General features: G+C 40.0%; 1 protein-coding gene across 1 annotated transcript in view; it reads left to right on the forward strand.

The window, feature by feature from the left end:
- HYDIN (HYDIN axonemal central pair apparatus protein) overlaps nucleotides 1–18,577 on the forward strand; it is a 445,256-nt gene that overhangs the window by 249,902 nt on the left and 176,777 nt on the right. The window contains exons 20-23 of the mRNA XM_060083501.1: nucleotides 62–300; nucleotides 3,402–3,675; nucleotides 5,529–5,672; nucleotides 10,260–10,403. Coding sequence (XP_059939484.1) covers nucleotides 62–300; nucleotides 3,402–3,675; nucleotides 5,529–5,672; nucleotides 10,260–10,403 — 801 coding nt within the window. The remainder of the gene's footprint in view (nucleotides 1–61; nucleotides 301–3,401; nucleotides 3,676–5,528; nucleotides 5,673–10,259; nucleotides 10,404–18,577) is intronic.

Raw genomic sequence — 18,577 nt, forward strand, 5'->3', positions numbered from 1 at the left:
ACATGTGCAAAATGAAAAGCCAAGAATATCTTCACTGTTAACTTGTAGTCTTGTGTTACAGGCACACAAAACGTCCCTCTGGATGGTTGAACCCAAGGAAGGCACAGTTCCCCCAGAAAGTGATGTTGAACTGACACTGACTGCCAACCTGAACGACATACTGACATTCAAAGACACAGTCATTTTGGACATTGAAAATAGCAACACCTACCGGATACCTGTCCAGGCTTCAGGAATTGGCTCCACCATTGTTTCAGATAAGCCCTTTGCACCAGAACTCAATTTGGGAGCACATTTTAGGTAAGGAAATATCATGGACCAAGTTTTATACATATCACATATATCACATATATTCTATAAGCTGAGCATCACTCCTACTTTGGAAAATTATTTTTAAGTAAACAGAACTAGCCTCGTCAGCCCCCTCCCTTCCCTATCTTCACTTTTCCCCCTCCAGATGGGTTCATCAGCCACAAGAAGACATTTCCTAGTCATAATTCGGTTACATTCTCCAAGCTGTGTCCCTCTACACTAGAGAAGAGATGGTTCACAGGAGGTATATTCATCTCTAAAACTTACAGTGGCTTCTCTGTGACAAATTCAGAATCTTGAACATGATTTCTCTTCTTTGATTCCAATATATTGTTAATTCCTCTCCATGAATGTAGAAAATACAAATGGATCTTAGTGATAACCTAAGTAGAGTATAACTAGGAAGGTAAAAATATATTGCAGGGACTTCCCTGCTGGTTCAGCGGTTAAGACTCCACGCTCCCAATGCAGGAGGCCCCAGTTCGATCCCTGGTCGGGAAACTAGATCCTGCATGCATGCCGCAACTAAGAGCCCATGTGCCACAACTAAAGATCCCGTATGTGGCAATGAAGATCCCACGTGCTGCAACTAAAGACCTGGCGCAGCCAAATAAATAAATAAATATTTTAAAATTTTATATATATATATATATATATATATATATATATATATATAGCAAATGTATCTTACCAGGTATTGCAAAGCCAGTAATTTTTTTTTTTGTATATGTTCTCTGCTTGCCTCCCCACCGTAGCACCAACAACTGAGGTGGTTGTAGTTGGCTCCACCTGATCACTCAGGAAAAGTTAGAGAGTCTAAATATTTAAATAAAAGGTGGTACGGTATAGACATCTCTGAGCAGAACGATCTAAATGTGACTCTAAAAATGTATGGGGTTTGAATACTAACCATGTAAGACATGTGTGATGGTTTGTTTTTGGTTCCTCAGAAGAGTCATGCATTGTCACTAGTTGACACTCAGGAGCCAGCTGAATTGGTGCCTGTTTGTTTCAGTGCTGTGAACAGATCTCAAGGAGATGCTCCTGCCTTCTGGCCTAAGGCCCTGAAACCAAGATGGACACACTGTGTTTAGAGATGTACCTGACAAAATACTGTTAGGAACCCTCCCCACAAACCCATCCATACCTCCTTTCCTCTGCTCCATCTACAAAATATGGCACTTAATTGAAAATACCATAAACCAGTAGGAATTAAGTAATAGGCAAGTGAGTTAATTGCATATGTTTTCAGAGAGGCATCCAGTTACAGTTTTTGTGTCAACTAGATACAAAAAGTGCTCCTCTCCTATCCATTGACCGTATGGTAGGGCATTTTGTCATTGCATACCATTCCTGTTTCCAAATTTATTTGTTAAGTGCATTCAAATATAATTACAGAAAACAATATACTGCAAACCAGACTTAATTACGTGTTCTCCTTAATCTACAAATAGTGTCAAATGGCCCCAAAGGATATTCTGACACTTGCCTAGAATTGGAGGGATAGCTGATAGTTTTCAACGAATATAGAAGCAACCTGTATCTTTTAGCTGCCAATTTCTGCTCTGCCTAAACCCTATTGTTCTTTTTGACATAAAATCTTGATGCCGGCAGTCTCCAGAAGAATCATCAAAAGCAGGGGTGGGAAAACCGCAGCCCATTGCCTGTTTCTATAAACAAAGTGTTATTGGAAGACAGCCACGCCCATTCATGTACATATATTGTCTACAGCTTCTTTCACACTACAGTGGAGAGTTGAGTAGTTGTGATGGACCACGTGTCCCAAAAGGTCTAAAATATTTATTATTCAGTCCTTTACAGGAAAAGTTTGCCAAATTTTTGGGCACAGGGATCTAAAGAAATACCCGTATGCCACCTCTTCTGATGGCATATTTTTGGACAACTCCTTTAAATTTTCAGAGCTTCTGTTTCTTCATCAATAAAATTAATCAATATGCTTATTATTACTAGGGTGCTATGATGACTGAAAGATACACTGTGAATAAGTGACAGAGACCCTGCCTAGTTTATAAAATAGTATATGTTATTTATTATTTTCCCCCAAACCTACATTTAGCCCTGAAGTCAAACTACAAAGTGAAGACTCCAATGAGCATGCCCCATTGAACATATATTTAGCTAATAATGGTTATACCTGACAACTGGCAAACACTCCTTATTATTTATCAAGCTTCAACTTGCTTATTAGACATGGTGTCTTTCCGAAGGAGGGACAGATGGGATGAAAACTCAAAGCCCCAAAAAATAAAAAATAAATTTTAAAAGTCCTGAGATGAGTTTTTTCCCTGAAAAGAATATTTTAAAGTAAGCTTATAAATCAATAATAAAAAAAAACTCAAACAAAAACAGATTTGAACCACCTCCAAGATCTTAGAAATTTCCGTGTCTAGCAAAGAGACAGACAATAAAGAGGTCGTTAGTAAGTATTTGCGGAATAGATGAATGAATGCATGCATGCGTGCATGAGTAGTAGCATCTTTAAAGCACATTAGTCTGAGATAAATGACCGATCCAGGTGGTGTTCTGATGCATTATAGTCCACTTGACCTTTGGTAAGGTTTAGAGGATATGTGTTGTTCCTCTTTAAAGTTCCCTTCAAATTGAGTCCATCATGACATTTAACTAGTTACTAGAAATTTACTCAACACAATTTGAAATATACTTCTCCTTCAGTAGCTATTTTGCTTTCACTTCTCAGTACCATTTCTTGTAAATTGAAGTGATTTTCACATGAACTGTATCTGTGTGTTACGTGGCAGCTTAACCTGCTGAGAAAGACTGGGGATGGGTAGGGCCACTTCCCCACGGCCCCTTTCCTGGTGATGGCAACTCAGGGACCAGACTCAAGTCACTGACTCAAGTCTAATGACCCAACGAGTAGATGTTACCTTGTCCTAGTAGTTCCTAGCAGTATCACCATTTAGCCTTCCTACATTAAAAAAATAATAATAATGTCTATTTTGTTGCTCACTTTTTAAACACTTCTGGAAGAGTAAATCCCAAGGCTGTAGAGCTGAACGGAACAACCCAAAGTTGAATCCTCTCAATCCTTGCCTCCTCTTTTCCAGCCTGGACACCTGTTATTACCACTTCAAGTTGACCAACAAGGGACGTCGGGTCCAAAAGTTGTTCTGGATGAATGAAGATTTTTGTCCCCAAGAAAAGCTGGGTAAGAAGAGACTGGCTAAGAAAGGGCGTGCTAAGAGCCAGTGCCAATCCCAGTGCCCCCAGGCACCCATAGATCCTCAAAGCCCCGTGTTTCAACTCCACCCCATCAGGATGGAGCTGCACCCAGGCCAGACGATTGACGTGAGACTTGAAGGCTATTCTGCCACTCCCAGGGTAAGAGGACACACATTTAGAAGCTATTATTCTCCTAAATAAATCTTTGCTCTATTTCTTAGGAGAGTTCCTTGACATTTATCTGAAGAAAGGCTGTGGTTTCTCAAGGATTGCATACAGCACTGAGTTACCATGGAAGCACCCATTGCATTCAGGGTTCAGCTCTGCTGAGTTTTCTGTTTGTTTCTACAGCTACCATGAACCCAATCTTAAAATACTGTTTAAAGCAGGTTCTCATCCCCACAGTCAACAGAGCCAGCAAGTCTCTGGTAGAGGGACATCCACTGTTCAGCCAAAGCTAAGCCTCTGATTAATACTTAGCAGTATTCACTTAATATTTATTTTTAAGAAAATGTTTTTATAGACACTCTCGGCTGCCTCTCCTGTCCAGGTATTGGGATATCCTTAGTTCCTTCCCTCTCAGCTTGACTCAACAGCATCACATTTATAATCATCATCTTTTTATGTATCAATGAAAGAGCTGCATTTATCTTCAGCAACTCAGATGTTCTGCTCTTATTCACGTTATCACCATTCTGCTTAAGACATTTAGGCAGATCCAACCATGTGTCTGTTTATTCCTATTCCCTCATGGAGGCTGGAAACCATTAAAAACCTAAAAGAAAGACTTCTGAAATCACTTACAAGCCTCTTCACAAAGGCAGACTTTGTGAATGAGAAATGATGGTTACCTGAGCTCCTGCTGGTGTCACTAAATTAGGATGTGATGCTGAACTTTCTCCTCATGAAAACAGGAGACAGTAAGAAATTGCCTCCCAGCAGACGAGGCGGGAAAGCTGGTTCCCTGCTTAGCTCCACGAGGGTCACGGATGGCACTTTGCTTCACTTACATTGTTTCTTCACAGAACATTTTCAGGAAAAACTCATCCTCAGTTTTAAAAAGAAGGTTATTTCCCATTATGGAGTGTATAACATGTTCTTTCTCTCTGTTACTGAGGGGTTCAGCCAACTTTCACTGAGTATGTACCACATGACACACACCGTGCGGGGCAGCAAGGGTGCAAAGAGGAATAGAACGCAGGCCCTCATCTCAAGACACTGACGGTCTGTTGCAGGCATGTCTACAGTGTTGTTCTCAAGAGTTGACTGTATTTTAAAGGCATTAAATCTGAGCGTCTGGGGTTCTAAATTCAGTTGTAGCTTTACTAAAAGCTCCCCTGTATCCCAAGTTCTGCTACATAATTGAGAAGAGACTTGAATCATGAACATCTGACACCTGAGCAGTCTTCAATAAAGGCTATTCATGTTATAAATTCACTTTGGGTCCTTTCTACTCTATAAAAATCTAAGGCTCTTGGGTCCAAAGAAGTGTTAATTACCGTACACGATTTTTAAATATTCAAATGTGAAAGGCAAAATTTTTCCAGCCAGCTTCCAACTACCTTGATAAGAAATTGTGTGTAACTACCATTGAATTCTAAGCCTATGAATAATTATTTTTCAACTGTAGTTGATTTACAATGTCGTGTTAGTTTCAGGTGTACAGTACAGTGATAGCCCATGAAGGATTTTTATCTGCATCTTCCATCACTGTTTTGTGTATCCAGTCCCTAACAGCCCTGATAAATCTTCCATATGTATACTGGATGAGCTGAATGTAAATTGATTGTGTCCTCAGGGACAGTCAGCAGTAGACACAGGACCCATCCTGGACACATCTAACCAATCAGACTTTGTGTGACAGAGACCCATCCCTGACACGCACTGCTCAGAAAAATGTGCTCCTCCCTGGTGTCTCCAGGCAGGTAGTTGAGAATCATTTTGCTGATTGTTGAGAATTAGGTCTTTCAAGCTATAGAGGTTCCACAAACGCTGGTATATCTTGTCTGCAGATGGTCAAAGAAAAGCTGGTGTGCCACGCCATCATCGGGACACAAAAGGGGAAGAGCCTGGTGATGACGGTGAGCATCATCTGTGAGTTCGTGGCACCGTTCATCCAGCTCTCCACCAAGCAGCTCATATACCGACTGGAGAAGGTCAGTGGGCCTGTGTTGGGGAGGGCGGGGCGCTCCAGCTAGGGGTGCGCATGTTCACGCTTTCATTTCGGAAGCTAAATTAATGGGAATCCTGTTACACCCACACCCAGCCAATGTTTTTTAAGCTTCAGAGGCCAATACACATTCAACTAAAAATTCTGAATCTAAACCTACATTCTTTTGAAAAGTGAATTGCCATAGAAATTCTACTTTGATCATTCCCGATGTATAAGACCAAAGTGAAGGGGTATTCCAGTGCACTGAAAATGCATTTCAGTCCATCATTTTACTCTATCTAGGTAAAATAAACATCACAGTATAGAAATGGTTGGAGAATAATTATTGATAATTACATTAACCAGTAAGAATAGCTACCACTATTGATTGGTACGTTCTGGGCATTGAGCCGTGTTCATTACATACATTTTCCCATTTGTCCCTCACAGCAGTCTGTGCAGGAGCTTCTCTTTCCCATGTTACACAGGAGGAAACTGAAACACAAGTTAAGCTATTTTGTAGATCACCTAACACTGCTTGGGAATAATCAGCTTAAACTATTTGATTCACATTCTTTGATGTATATGCCCATAACTGTCTATAACTTTATGTGCCGTTAAATGTGAATGGTAAGTGGGGGAGGCCCAGAACAGGGGAGAGATGGGGATGACTGCTGCTCAGGGCGGTGGGCTGGGTGGTGAAGAGGAGGGGAGATATCACAGCAGGACTTGACCTAGTCCTAGGCAGGTTTCCAGCAGAGAATTATTTACTGTTCAGGACAGGTATGTGTGGAACATTTCCTCTGGGTCAAGGACTGTGTGGGTGCTAAAAATCTGACATAGTCACAGCTAAGAGACTGGTTGAGGTTACAAACTGTCAACAAACTATTAAAATTTAATTGTTTAAATTATAATTCTAAACAGCGCTATGAAGAAGAGGTATAACTTGCAGTGAGAGTATGTATCAGGAGACATGACCTTATTTGTACGTGAGGTCATAGATGGCTTCCTCGAGCAAATGCCTCAAGTTGGGACTGGAAGGACAAAAATAGAAGTCGGTCTGGTGACAAGGGGGGGGAGAGAGAAGTAGGGAACAACACATGCAAAGCGCCTGAGTCACGAAAGAGTTTGGTCAGCATAAAACCTGAAGGGCCACCTCAGACAGAGACTATGCCAAGAATGCCAAGAATGACAATGAAGTCTATCTAGAGAAGTGGGCAGGGGCCAGGTGTGTGTGGCGTGACTGGGACACATGTTGTGAATTTCGGGTTTTGTTTTGGGTGACCATTGGAGGGCTTCAGGGAAGGGAGTGACATGGTCAGATGTATTCACTGAAACAGTCACGCTGGCTGCGGAGTGGAGTATTTATCGACACCTACCATGTGCCAGGCACTGTCGCGTCATAGAGATACAACAGTGAGAATAGTCGCTCCCTGATGAACTTCACAACCAACTGGGAAGACCAAGCGTTAAGGAAGATCCCATGGTGTGATCTATGCTGTCACATGAAAGGACTGGGTGTGGCAGTGCCTAACCGGTCATGGGGGAACAAACCAGGGTTCCTTCTGTTAACGGAGGCTAGCAAGAGAATGTTCAAGACCATTTGTTCTGGTGCATTCTATATATATTGTTCATATTAAATGAATATCTGTTGAACACCCACCATGGATAAGGTGGTCTGCCAGGAGATGAATAAGGGAACTTATAGGCTAGTACGGGAGGTGAGATGTACAAGCTCAATTCAAATCAACAAATAATTTTTGAGCACCTGCAGTGTATTAGGCAGTAAAGACACAGCAAAAACCCTAACCTAACAAACTGGTGGGGAATGTAGACACTGAAGTAGGATAAAGGTTTCAGTTACAGGATGCTAAACTAACTGTGACAATCTCCATGAGACATAGAAAAAGAAAATACTACCAGAATTCCTTCTACAGTTATTAAGCTTTCATTGCTGTTTTAAATTCTTCCTTTTTCAAGTAATCAGGAAAGATATTTACTGGCAACAGCTGTGCCAAATTTGGTTGCATCATATTCTCTCTAAATGTAGCCATTCAGAGAACATTCAGTGAAGATTTATTGAATAGCTATTCTGTGTAAGACATTACAGTATATGATAAATGTGCAGCTTAGTTTCCTATTAGATTTTTTTTCCAAAGTACATAAACATTCATAAAAATATGTGGGTAGTGTTCCTCTGTTTATATCCTTTAGCCTTGGTTTGTTTTTTTTTTTAAAAGCATATTCTTGTTTAAATGTCTACTGTTTGAATTTATCACTAGAATAAAATAGCAAATATTTTTAATATGACGGTGACTTGTTGAATTTAAAAAATGAATTGAGTCATTACGCCCTATTTGTTTTTGCCCTTCTCTCCTTCCTCCCAAATATCACAAGTTTGAAATCTGTCCTACTACTGCATTTTTCATTGTTCATTTCCTGCTCACATTTTACTCCATATCAGGGACAATGAAGAAATGCGACTTCATTACCCAGGGTGTGCAGGAGACCTGTCTTGGTACACCCAATTATCCATTCTGTCTCCTTGTTTTTGGCTCAGGGCAGTGTATCTGATTAGTACCTGAGACTTTAACGATACCAAGCCTGCCTATGGGAAGAATTTTTCTATAACCATTTCCTCAGATTTGATCTGCTGTATAACTATTGTACCATTCATAAGCCACAGAGATGAAACCACATCTCTGTGGAATTGAAAAGGTCAATTGAAACTAGCAGTCAGTTTGCTTCATGAAGTCCAGAAGCAAATCCTGTCTCATGATATTTGGTGAGACAAGCCAGAGAGAAAGGGTCATTTTAAAATAGAACGGGTTCTCTGTCTATCGACTCTTTCTCATCACTAACCTCTAAATGGCCTCTTGCCAAAACCAACCGAGTGTGGCTTCTTCACTTCAAAGCTACCTGCAGTGACACAGCAGCCTGGGGGGAAGGTCGAAAGTGCTGCTTCATCCCTCCCCAAACTGTAGTATGAAATCTGCAAGTGCAAGGTGAACCCAGTACCTATATTACCATGTTGGAGGGAGGGGAACAGTGGCAGCTTCTCGTGGTAAGTGCCAGACCGAACCTCCAAAAGAACTTTGGGAGTGCACAAGGGGCTAATGAGGTACAACCGAGGCAGGCAGCTCAAGCCAACTTTATGGACTGAATGTTTGTGTCCCCCCAAAATTCATACACCAAAGCCCTAATTCCTTATATGATCATGTTGTAAGTGGGGGCTTTGGGAAGGGATAAGGTCGTGGAGGTGGAGCCCTCATGAATGGGATTAGAGCCCTTATAAGAAGAGACAAGAGAGGTGATCTTTCTCTCAGGCATGTGAGGACACAGTGAGAAGACAGCTATCTACAAACCAAGAAGTGGGCTCTCACCAGACACTGGATGTGCTGGCACCTTGATCTTGGACTTCCCAGCCTCCAGAACTATGAGACATCAATGGCTGTTGTTTAAACCACTCAGTCAGTCTGTGATATTTGAACTGACTAAGACACCATGGACACTGGTCACCCAAGCTCGCTCAGAGCCAGTGGCTCCAGGAACCACAGTGGAAGAAAGACGATGCTGGACAAAGAAGCAGAGGCAGAGGCAGAGGCAGCGCAAAACATGGAATCAGGAGGACTTAACTGAAATTGGAGCAGGGAGAAAAGCAAATCAAAACAAAGAGGCCCGGAAAAAACAGGCTAGAGGTGTTGGAAGAGCCAGGGGATGGGAGGGAGATTCTGTTTGGAGGCCAGAGACTGAGGTTTCCAGCCACTTCCTATGGATATTAAAGGACCCCCTTTCCAAGGCACACAATGAACAATGTGGATCCCAATGTCAGAGTGAGAAAAATCCAGTCTGACCGGAAACTTCCAGCTTAAGATCCATTTATGATGCTTTCTCCAGCTGAAAAATGAAATTTGATCTAACAGAGTGAACGATGCTTCTAAATCAACTCTCCCAGTGTTATTAGGAAAATTTACAGGAAATAGTTATGAGCGTTTGTCAATATAGCAAGATAAGTATATTTGCAAATTGGGTATTTTAAGCATGAAAAGAATATTGTGTAAGGAAAAAATGTTTTATTCATTGTAATGATACATAGGTTCTTCCATAAGATATCACTAATTTATTAAACTTTGTTTTATGATGCTGTGGAAACTTCTGTAGCAACAGTTCTACCCAGAGGCATGGTTTATGTAAGGTTTTTTAAACCAGGCAACAAGAAAGTAAGAAAATCTAATCTGTTTTCTGGCTTAAGTAGGATCTCTTCTAGTGAAATAGATACATAGATACATAGATACATAGAAAATATCTATACCTATATCTACATCTATATTAATCCCTTGTAGAGATTTAGATAAATCATTTGGAATGTATGGTGGACTAATGAGAAGTGAACCTATGTAATATATAGATATATATTATCTATATCTTGATAGATAGATGACAGATAGATATAATATAAATCCATACATCTATAGATATAAATAGAGAAAAGGCTAATTCTGCTGTTAACAATGAATATCAGACATTTGTTGCTAAAGGCTTACTGTGTTTACCATAAGTTGGTTTGTTTCCTCTTTTCTCTTTTTTGCAGAAACCTAACACTATCCTGGAACCTGATTACCAGTCCTTGGTCATGAAGAACATTTCCACCCTACCTGTGAACGTGTTGCTCTCAACAAGTGGACCCTTCTTTATCTGCAAGGCTGATAAATCCCCACTGCCCTCAATTCCTGAGGTAACTGGACAGAGGGTGTCCTAACTCCTAGGGGGTGCTGTGCGTGTGATAAAAGAAAAGAATAGTATTGGTACGCTGCCTAATTTCAGTCGAGAAAAATATAAAGAATCCAGGAAACAGAGAGGAAAAATCTAAAATGAGTCATAATATCAATAAATTCTGATATCAACTGGTAGGAAAACCATTATTAACAATGTGAGAGCTTCTTGCTCATTATTACGACCCTTTTCTTCCTGCCCATTATAACAAAGCTCAACTTTAGAAAACAGTGACTTCCCACTAATGAGAGGAAAGATCTTTTAATCCCCCTCAAGTCTGACTAAAACTCAAATTTGACCAAAACTCAAAGCGCCAACCCTAAACCAGCCAGCCCATCTCCAGATAGTGAGAAATGTGAACCAGGCTGAAGCAGGAGGCTGTGAGCTCCCCTGGCCACCAGTCTGGGGCAGGATGCAGTGTTCTCTGAACATTCCCACAAGATCATCCCCGTGATCCTTGGCCGAGCATGAGGACACCAGTGGGAATGGCTGGGCCCTGGGGCAGGTGGCACTGCAGAGCCGTAGGGAAGGAGGATTGAAGGAGAGACCAGCCCCACACCCCATGGTGTTCGACCTCCCAGTCCAGGGAGATAGCTAATGGAGAAGTGACATAGAGGAGGAAGTGAGGGCAGGCAGCAATCGCAGGATCTCAGAAGAGGGAGCCTGGCACTTAAGGACATCTGCCATGAGCCACAGTCAGGGAGACAGATCTTTGTGGAAGATGGGGGACAGAGCCACTGGGTGAGAGCGTGTTGCAGACGGTACTGCACCACCCCCCTCCCCTGCCCCTCCTTCCTCACTGATTCTTTAGTGGGTCTCATTCAGACATGATTTGGGGGGAAAAAATAGCTCAGATCTTTGAACAGAGAAATAAAAGGAGGAGATGATCATAAGCAAGAGGCAGATGAAAACCTCCTGCAAGGGAACCTGTGCAAGGAAGAAAACCCACAGTACAAACAGGGAGTTCTCTACAGTCTCAAAGAAATATGACAGGTGATAGGACCTGTCTTTAACAAGAGCTCAAGGACAAGATACAAGTGTTCAAAGAGGAGATGAAGAGTGAACTCAAGAGCAGGGGAAAACAAATGGATGAGAAAATGAAAATTCAGGTAGGAGCAGCTTTCTCTGTCTGGGTGGGAGGTTAGACCCACTCTTGTCCCTCCTGAAATCTTAATAAAAGTAGAAATGTTCAACAGGAAAGACACCCAGAGCAATAAAATAAAAGGGGAAGAGGAGCGTATAACCAAATAATGAGAGATTTAAACAACTTCTAGTAGAATGAGGAAGGGAGTGGGGAGACAAAAAGGCACAAAGACCTGAAGCGTAGAAAATTCACCAGTGAGGCTGCAAAGAAGTGGGAGTCATTCAGCCCAAGTAGCCTGGGCTTAGAGGCAACGAGTGGAGCAGGGGACTGAAAACAGAGGGATTCTGTGTGCACCAGACAGCTGTCCCCGCTGACCCCACTCAAAAGACTTGGGCAGCTGGCTGTTATCCCAAGACATAAAGATAAATGCTCTTCCCCAGAGCAACTCATCAAAACGTTCGGGGAAACTTAATGTTTCTTGTGTCAGTGTCGATACCCCAGAATAATCCCTGGTGTCTGAGTTGTGTGCATCGCCTGGTCGTCCCCTCTCTGCCCAAAAAAACTGTTCCATAGACCTGCTGTGCTACAAGAATTGAGAAGTTGTGGCCTCAGGATTGTTGGGATGCCAGGGTGGATCAGGAACTACTGTTTCTTGTAATAAATCTTGTAGTACATTTTGACCTTTTATATTACTTGCACATATAACTTTAATAAAAAGCATACAGATAATTTTAAAAATAAAGAACTTCTACAAATCAACAGGAAAAATACCAACAACCAAATAGAAAAATAGGCAAAGGAAATGAGCAGAGAGTTCACAAAAAGAAAAAGAAAATAGCTTTTAAATATATGAGAATATGCCCAACTTGACTCATGTTGGAAGAAATGCAAATTAAAATTACTATGAAACACATTTTTTTCCTATAAGATTGGCAAAGAGCAAAAATTGGATAATGCTCTCTGTTAGGGAGGGCATGTGGAAACAGGCATCCCCTAAGGTATTGGGGAAGTGTACATTGGAAGATAGTATGGCAGTAGCTGTCAACATTTTTTTTTTTTTAGTCATCAGTTTTATACACATCAGTGTATACACGTCAATCCCAATCGCCCAATTCATCAAGCCACCACCCCCAGCCCCCCACAGCTTTCCCCCCTTGGTGTCTATACGTTTGTTCTCTACATCTGTGTCTCAACTTCTGCCCTGCAAACTGGATCATCTGTACCATTTTTCTAGGTTCCACGTATGCGTTAATATACGATATTTGTTCTTCTCTTTCTGACTTACTTCACTCTGTATGACAGTCTCTACATCCATCCACGTCTCAACAAATGACCCAATTTCGTTCCTTTTTATGGCTGAGTAAATATTCCATTGTATATATGTACTACATCTTCTTTATCCATTCATCTGTCGATGGGCATTTAGGTTGCTTCCATGACCTGGCTATTGTAAATAGTGCTGCAATGAACAATGGGGTGCATGTGTCTTTTTGAATTATGGTTTTCTCTGGGTATGTGCCCAGTAGTGGGATTGCTGGATCATGTGGTAATTCTATTTTTAGTTTTTTAAGGAACCTCCATACTGTTCTCCATAGTGGCTGTATCAATTTACATTCCCACCAACAGTGCAGGAGGGTTCCCTTTTCTCCACACCCTCTCCAGCCTTTGTTGTTTATAGATTTTCTGATGATGCCCATTCTAACTGGTGTGAGGTGACACCTCATTGTAGTTTTGATTTGCATTTCTCTAATAATTAGTGATGTTGAGCAGCTTTTCATGTGCCTCTTGGCCATCTGTATGTCTTCTTTGGAGAAATGTCTCTTTAGGTCTTCTGCCCATTTTTGAATTGGGTTGTTTGTTTTTTTAATAGTGAGCTGCATAAGCTGTTTATATATTTTGGAGATTAATCCATTGTCCGTTGATTCATTTCTAAATATTTTCTCCCATCCTGAGGGTTGTCTTTTCATCTTGTTTATGGTTTCCTTTGCTGTGCAAAAGCATTTAAGTTTCATTAGGTCCCATGTGTTTATTTTTGTTTTTATTTCCATTGCTCTAGGAGGTGGATCAAAAAAGATCTGGCTGTGATTTATGTCAAAGAGTGTTCTTCCTGTGTTTTCCTCTAAGAGTTTTATAGTGTTCGGTCTTACATTTAGGGCTCTAACCCATTTTGAGTTTATTTTTGTGTATGGTGTTAAGGAGTGTTCTAATTTCATTCTTTTACACGTAGCTGTCCAGTTTTCCCAACATCAATTATTGAAGAGACTGTCTTTTCTTCATTGTATGCCCTTGGCTCCTTTGTCATAGATTAGTTGACCATAGGTGCATGGGTTTATCTCTGAGCTTTCTATCCTGTTCTATTGATCTGTATTCCTGTTTTTGTGCCCATACCATATTGTCTTGATTACTGTAGCTTTGTAGTATAGTCTGAAGTCAGGGAGTCTGATTCCTCCAGCTCCGTTTTTATCCCTCAAGACTGCTTTAGCTATTCGGGGTCTTTTGTGTGTCCATACAAATTTTAAGATTTTCTGTTCTAGTTCTGTAAAAAAATGCCATTTTTAATTTGATAGGGATTGCATTGAATCTGTATATTGCTTTGGGTAATATAGTCATTTTCACAATATTGATTCTTCCAATCCAAGAACATGGTATATCTCTCCATCTGTTGGTATCATCTTTAATTTCTTGCATCAGTGTCTTATAGTTTTCTGCATACAGGTCTTTTGTCTCCCTAGGTAGATTTATTCCTAGGTATTTTATTCTTTTTGTTGCAGTGGTAAATGGGAGTGTTTCCTTAATTTGTCTTTCAGATTTTTCATCATTAGTGTATAGGAATGCAAGAGATTTCTGTGCATTCATTTTGTATCCTGCAACTTTACAAAATTCATTGATTAGCTCTGGTGGTTTTCTGGTGACATCGTTAGGATTCTCTATGTATAGTATCATGTCATCTGCAGACAGTGACAGTTTTACTTCTTCTTTTCCAATTTGTATTCCTTTTATTTCTTTTTCTCCTCTGATTGCCATGGCTAGGACTTCCAAAACTATGTTGAATAATACTGGCGAGAGTGGACAACCTTGTCTTGTTCCTGATCTTAGAGGAAATGCTTTCAGTTTTTCACGTTTGAGAATGATGTTTGCTGTGGGTTTTTTGGATATGGCCTTTATTATGTTGAGGTAGGTTCCCTCTATGCCCACTTTCTGGAGAGTTTTTATCATAAATGGGTGTTGAATTTTGTCAAAAGCTTTTTCTGCATCTATTGGGATGATCATATGGTTTTTATTCTTCAATTTGTTAATATGATGTATCACGTTGATTGATTTGTGTATATTGAAGAATCCTTGCATCCCTGGGATAAATCCCACTTGATCATGGTGTATGATCCTTTTAATGTGTTGTTGGATTCTGTTCGCTAGTATTTTGTTGAGGATTTTTGCGTCTATATTCATAAGTGATATTGGTCTGTTATTTTCTTTTTTTGTAGTATCTTTGTGTGGTTTTAGTATCAGAGTGATGGTGGCCTCATAGAATGAGTTTGGGAGTGTTCCTTCCTCTGCAAATTTTTGGAAGAGTTTGAGAAGGATGGGTGTTACCTCTTCTCTAAATGTTTGATAGAATTCACCTGTGAAGCCATCTGATCCTCGACTTTGGTTTGTTGGAAGATTTTAAACCACAGTTTCAATTTCATTACTTGTGATTGGTCTGTTCATATTTTCTATTTCTTCCTGGTTCAGTCTTGGAAGGTTATACCTTTCTAAGCATTTGTCCATTTCTTCCAGGTTGTCCATTTTATTGGCATAGAGTTCCTTGTAGTAGTCTCCGAGGATGCTTTGTATTTCTGCAGTGTCTGTTGTAACTTCTCCTTTTTCATTTCTCATTTTGTTGATTTGAGTCCTCTCCCTCTTTTTCTTGATGAGTGTGGCTTATGTTTTATCAATTTTGTTTATCTTCTCAAAGAACCAGCTTTTAGTTTTATTGATCTTTGCTGTTGTTTTCTTTGTTTCTAGTTCATTTATTTCTACTCTGATCTTTATGATTTCTGTCCTTCTGCTAACTTTGGGTTTTGTTTCTTCTTTCTCTAGTTCCTTTAGGTGTAAGGTTAGATTGTTTATTTGAGATTTTTCTTGTTTCTTGAGGTAGGCTTGTATAGCTATAAACTTCCCTCTTAGAACTGCTTTTGCTGCATCCCATAGGTTTTGGATCATCATGTTTTCATTGTCATGTGTCTCTAGGTATTTTTTAATTTCTTCTTTGATTTCTTCAGTGATCTCTTGGTTATTTAGTAACGTATTGTTTAGCCTCCATGTGTTTGTGTTTTTTACGTTTTTTTCCCCCGTAATTGATTTCTAATCTCATAGCATTGTGGTCAGAAAAGATGCTTGATATGATTTCAGTTTTCTTAAATTTACTGAGGCTTGATTTGTGACCCAAGATGTGATCTATCCTGGAGAATGTTCCATGCACACATGAGAAGAAAGTGTAATCTGCTGTTTTTGGATGGAATGTCCTATAAATATCAATTAAATCTATCTGGTCTATTGTGTCATTTAAAGCTCTGTTTCCTTATTTATTTTCATTTTGGATGATCTGTCCATTGGTGTAAGTGAGGTGTTAAAGTCCCCCACTATTATTGTGTTACCGTCGATTTCCTCTTTTATAGCTGTTAGCAGTTGCCTTATGTATTGATGTGCTCCTGTGTTGGGTGCATATATATTTATAATTGTTATATCTTCTTCTTGGATTGATCCCTTGATCATTATGTAGTGTCCTTCCTTGTCTCTTGTAATATTCTTTATTTTAAAGTCTATTTTATCTGATACGAGTATTGCTACTCCAGCTTTCTTTTGATTTCCATTTGCATGGAATATCTTTTTCCATCCCCTCACTTTCAGTCTGTATGTGTCCCTAGGTCTGAAGTTGGTCTCTTGTAGACAGCATATATATGGGTCATGTTTTTGTATCCATTCAGCAAGCCTGTGTCTTTTGGTTGGAGCATTTAATCCATTCACGTTTAAGGTAATTATCGATATTTATGTCCCTATGACCATTTTCTTAATTGTTTTGGGTTTGTTTTTGTAGGTCCTTTTCTTCTCTTGTGTTTCCCCCTTAGAGAGAAGTTCCTTTAGCATTTGTTGTAGAGCTGGTTTGGTGGTGCTGAATTCTCTTAATTTTTGCTTGTCTGTAAAGCTTTTGATTTCTGCATTGAATCTGAATGAGATCCTTGCCGGGTAGAGTAATCTTGGTTGTAGGTTCTTCCCTTTCATCACTTTAAGTATATCATGCCCTCCCTTCGGGCTTGTAGAGTTTCTGCTGAGAAATCAGCTGTTAACCTTACGAGAGTTCCCTTGTATGTTATTTGTCGTTTTTCCCTTTCTGCTTTCAATAATTTTTCTTTGTCTTTACTTTTTGCCAGTTTGATTACTATGTGTCTTGGCATGTTTCTCCTTGGGTTTATCCTGTATGGGACTCTCTTTGCTTCCTGGACTTAGGTGGCTATTTCCTTTCCCATGTTAGGGAAGTTTTCGACTATAATCTCTCTTCACATATTTTCTCTGGCCCTTTCTCTCTCTCTTGTCCTTCTGGGACCCCTATAATGCGAATGTTGTTGCGTTTAATGTTGTCCCAGAGGCCTCTTAGGCTGTCTTCATTTCTTTTCGTTCTTTTTTCTTTATTCTGTTCTGCAGCAGTGAATTCCACCATTCTGTCTTCCAGGTCACTTATCCATTCTTCTGCCTCAGTTATTCTGCTATTGATTCCTTCTAGTCTATTTTTCATTTCAGTTATTGTATTGTTCATCTCTTTTTGTTTGTTCTTTAATTCTTCTAGGTCTTTGTTAAACATTTCTTGCATCTTCTTGATCTTTGCCTCCATTCTTTTTCCGAGGTCCTGGATCATCTTCACTATCATTATTCTGAATTCTTTATCTGGGAGGTTGCCTATCTCCACTTCATTTAGTTGTTTTTCTGGGGTTTTATCTTGTTCCTTCATCTGGTACATAGCCCTCTGCCTTTTCATCTTGTCTATCTTTTTGTGAATGTGGTTTTTGTTCCACAGGCTGCAAGATTGTAGTTCTTCTTGCTTCTGCTGTCTGCCCTCTGGTGGATGAGGGTATCTAAGAGGCTTTTGCAAGTTTCCTGATGCCGTCAACATTTTAAATGCCCCTACCCTTTGACCTAGTCATTCCACTCCTATGAATTTATCCTATAGACATAGACACAATATACAAGGATATTCATTGCAACATTGATTATAAGAACAAAAGACTGGGAGCTAATATCTATCAATAGGAGATTGGTTAAATAAATGATGGCAGAATTCAATGATGGAGTAAAATGCAGTTGTTAAAAAGAGTGAGGCAACTCCATATGCACTGATTAATTATCCCCCAGTGGAAAAAGGAAAGTACAGAACAGGAGTGCCTATGTGTAAACAATAACACATATATGAACGTGGATTTATATTCATGCATTATCTTTATATTCATACAAGGACAGATAAGATAATTTTGTAACCTTGGTTACCTCAGGGGAGGGGAACAGTTGGCTTGAGGGGAGGGGAGATGGGCACAAGGGTAACATGCTTTTCATTGTCCTATCTATTCAAAAATAAAAATGAAATATTAAAAAAAAATAAGGCCACACCTTGTCCTGGGACACAATGATATAGAATATTCAACAGGGAGACATACTTTAGTGAAGTTACCAGTCTTATTGATGTCCAAAGAATTCTATGGCTTCTAAGCAGTAAAGAAGAGACCCACCAAGGGAGGATTTTAGACTAACCTTGGACTTCTCCACAGTTTTTGATCAATTCTCTTGATCATAAAGGGATTGTAGTAGTAATTGGCATTTATATACCATACACTATGTGCTAGGCACTGCTCTGAACGCATCACAAATATATTAACTCATTTCATCCTCTTAAAAAAAGCTAGGTACTATTATTGCCCCTGTTTTACAGATGGAGAAACTGGGGGCTAGGAAGGCCAAGCAAGTTTGCCCAAGTTCACAGAGCTAGTATCTGGCAGAGCGAGGATTTGAACCTAAGCAGTCTG

This window comes from Mesoplodon densirostris, chromosome 19 (genome assembly GCF_025265405.1).
Source record: "Mesoplodon densirostris isolate mMesDen1 chromosome 19, mMesDen1 primary haplotype, whole genome shotgun sequence".
Taxonomy (NCBI): domain Eukaryota; kingdom Metazoa; phylum Chordata; class Mammalia; order Artiodactyla; family Ziphiidae; genus Mesoplodon; species Mesoplodon densirostris.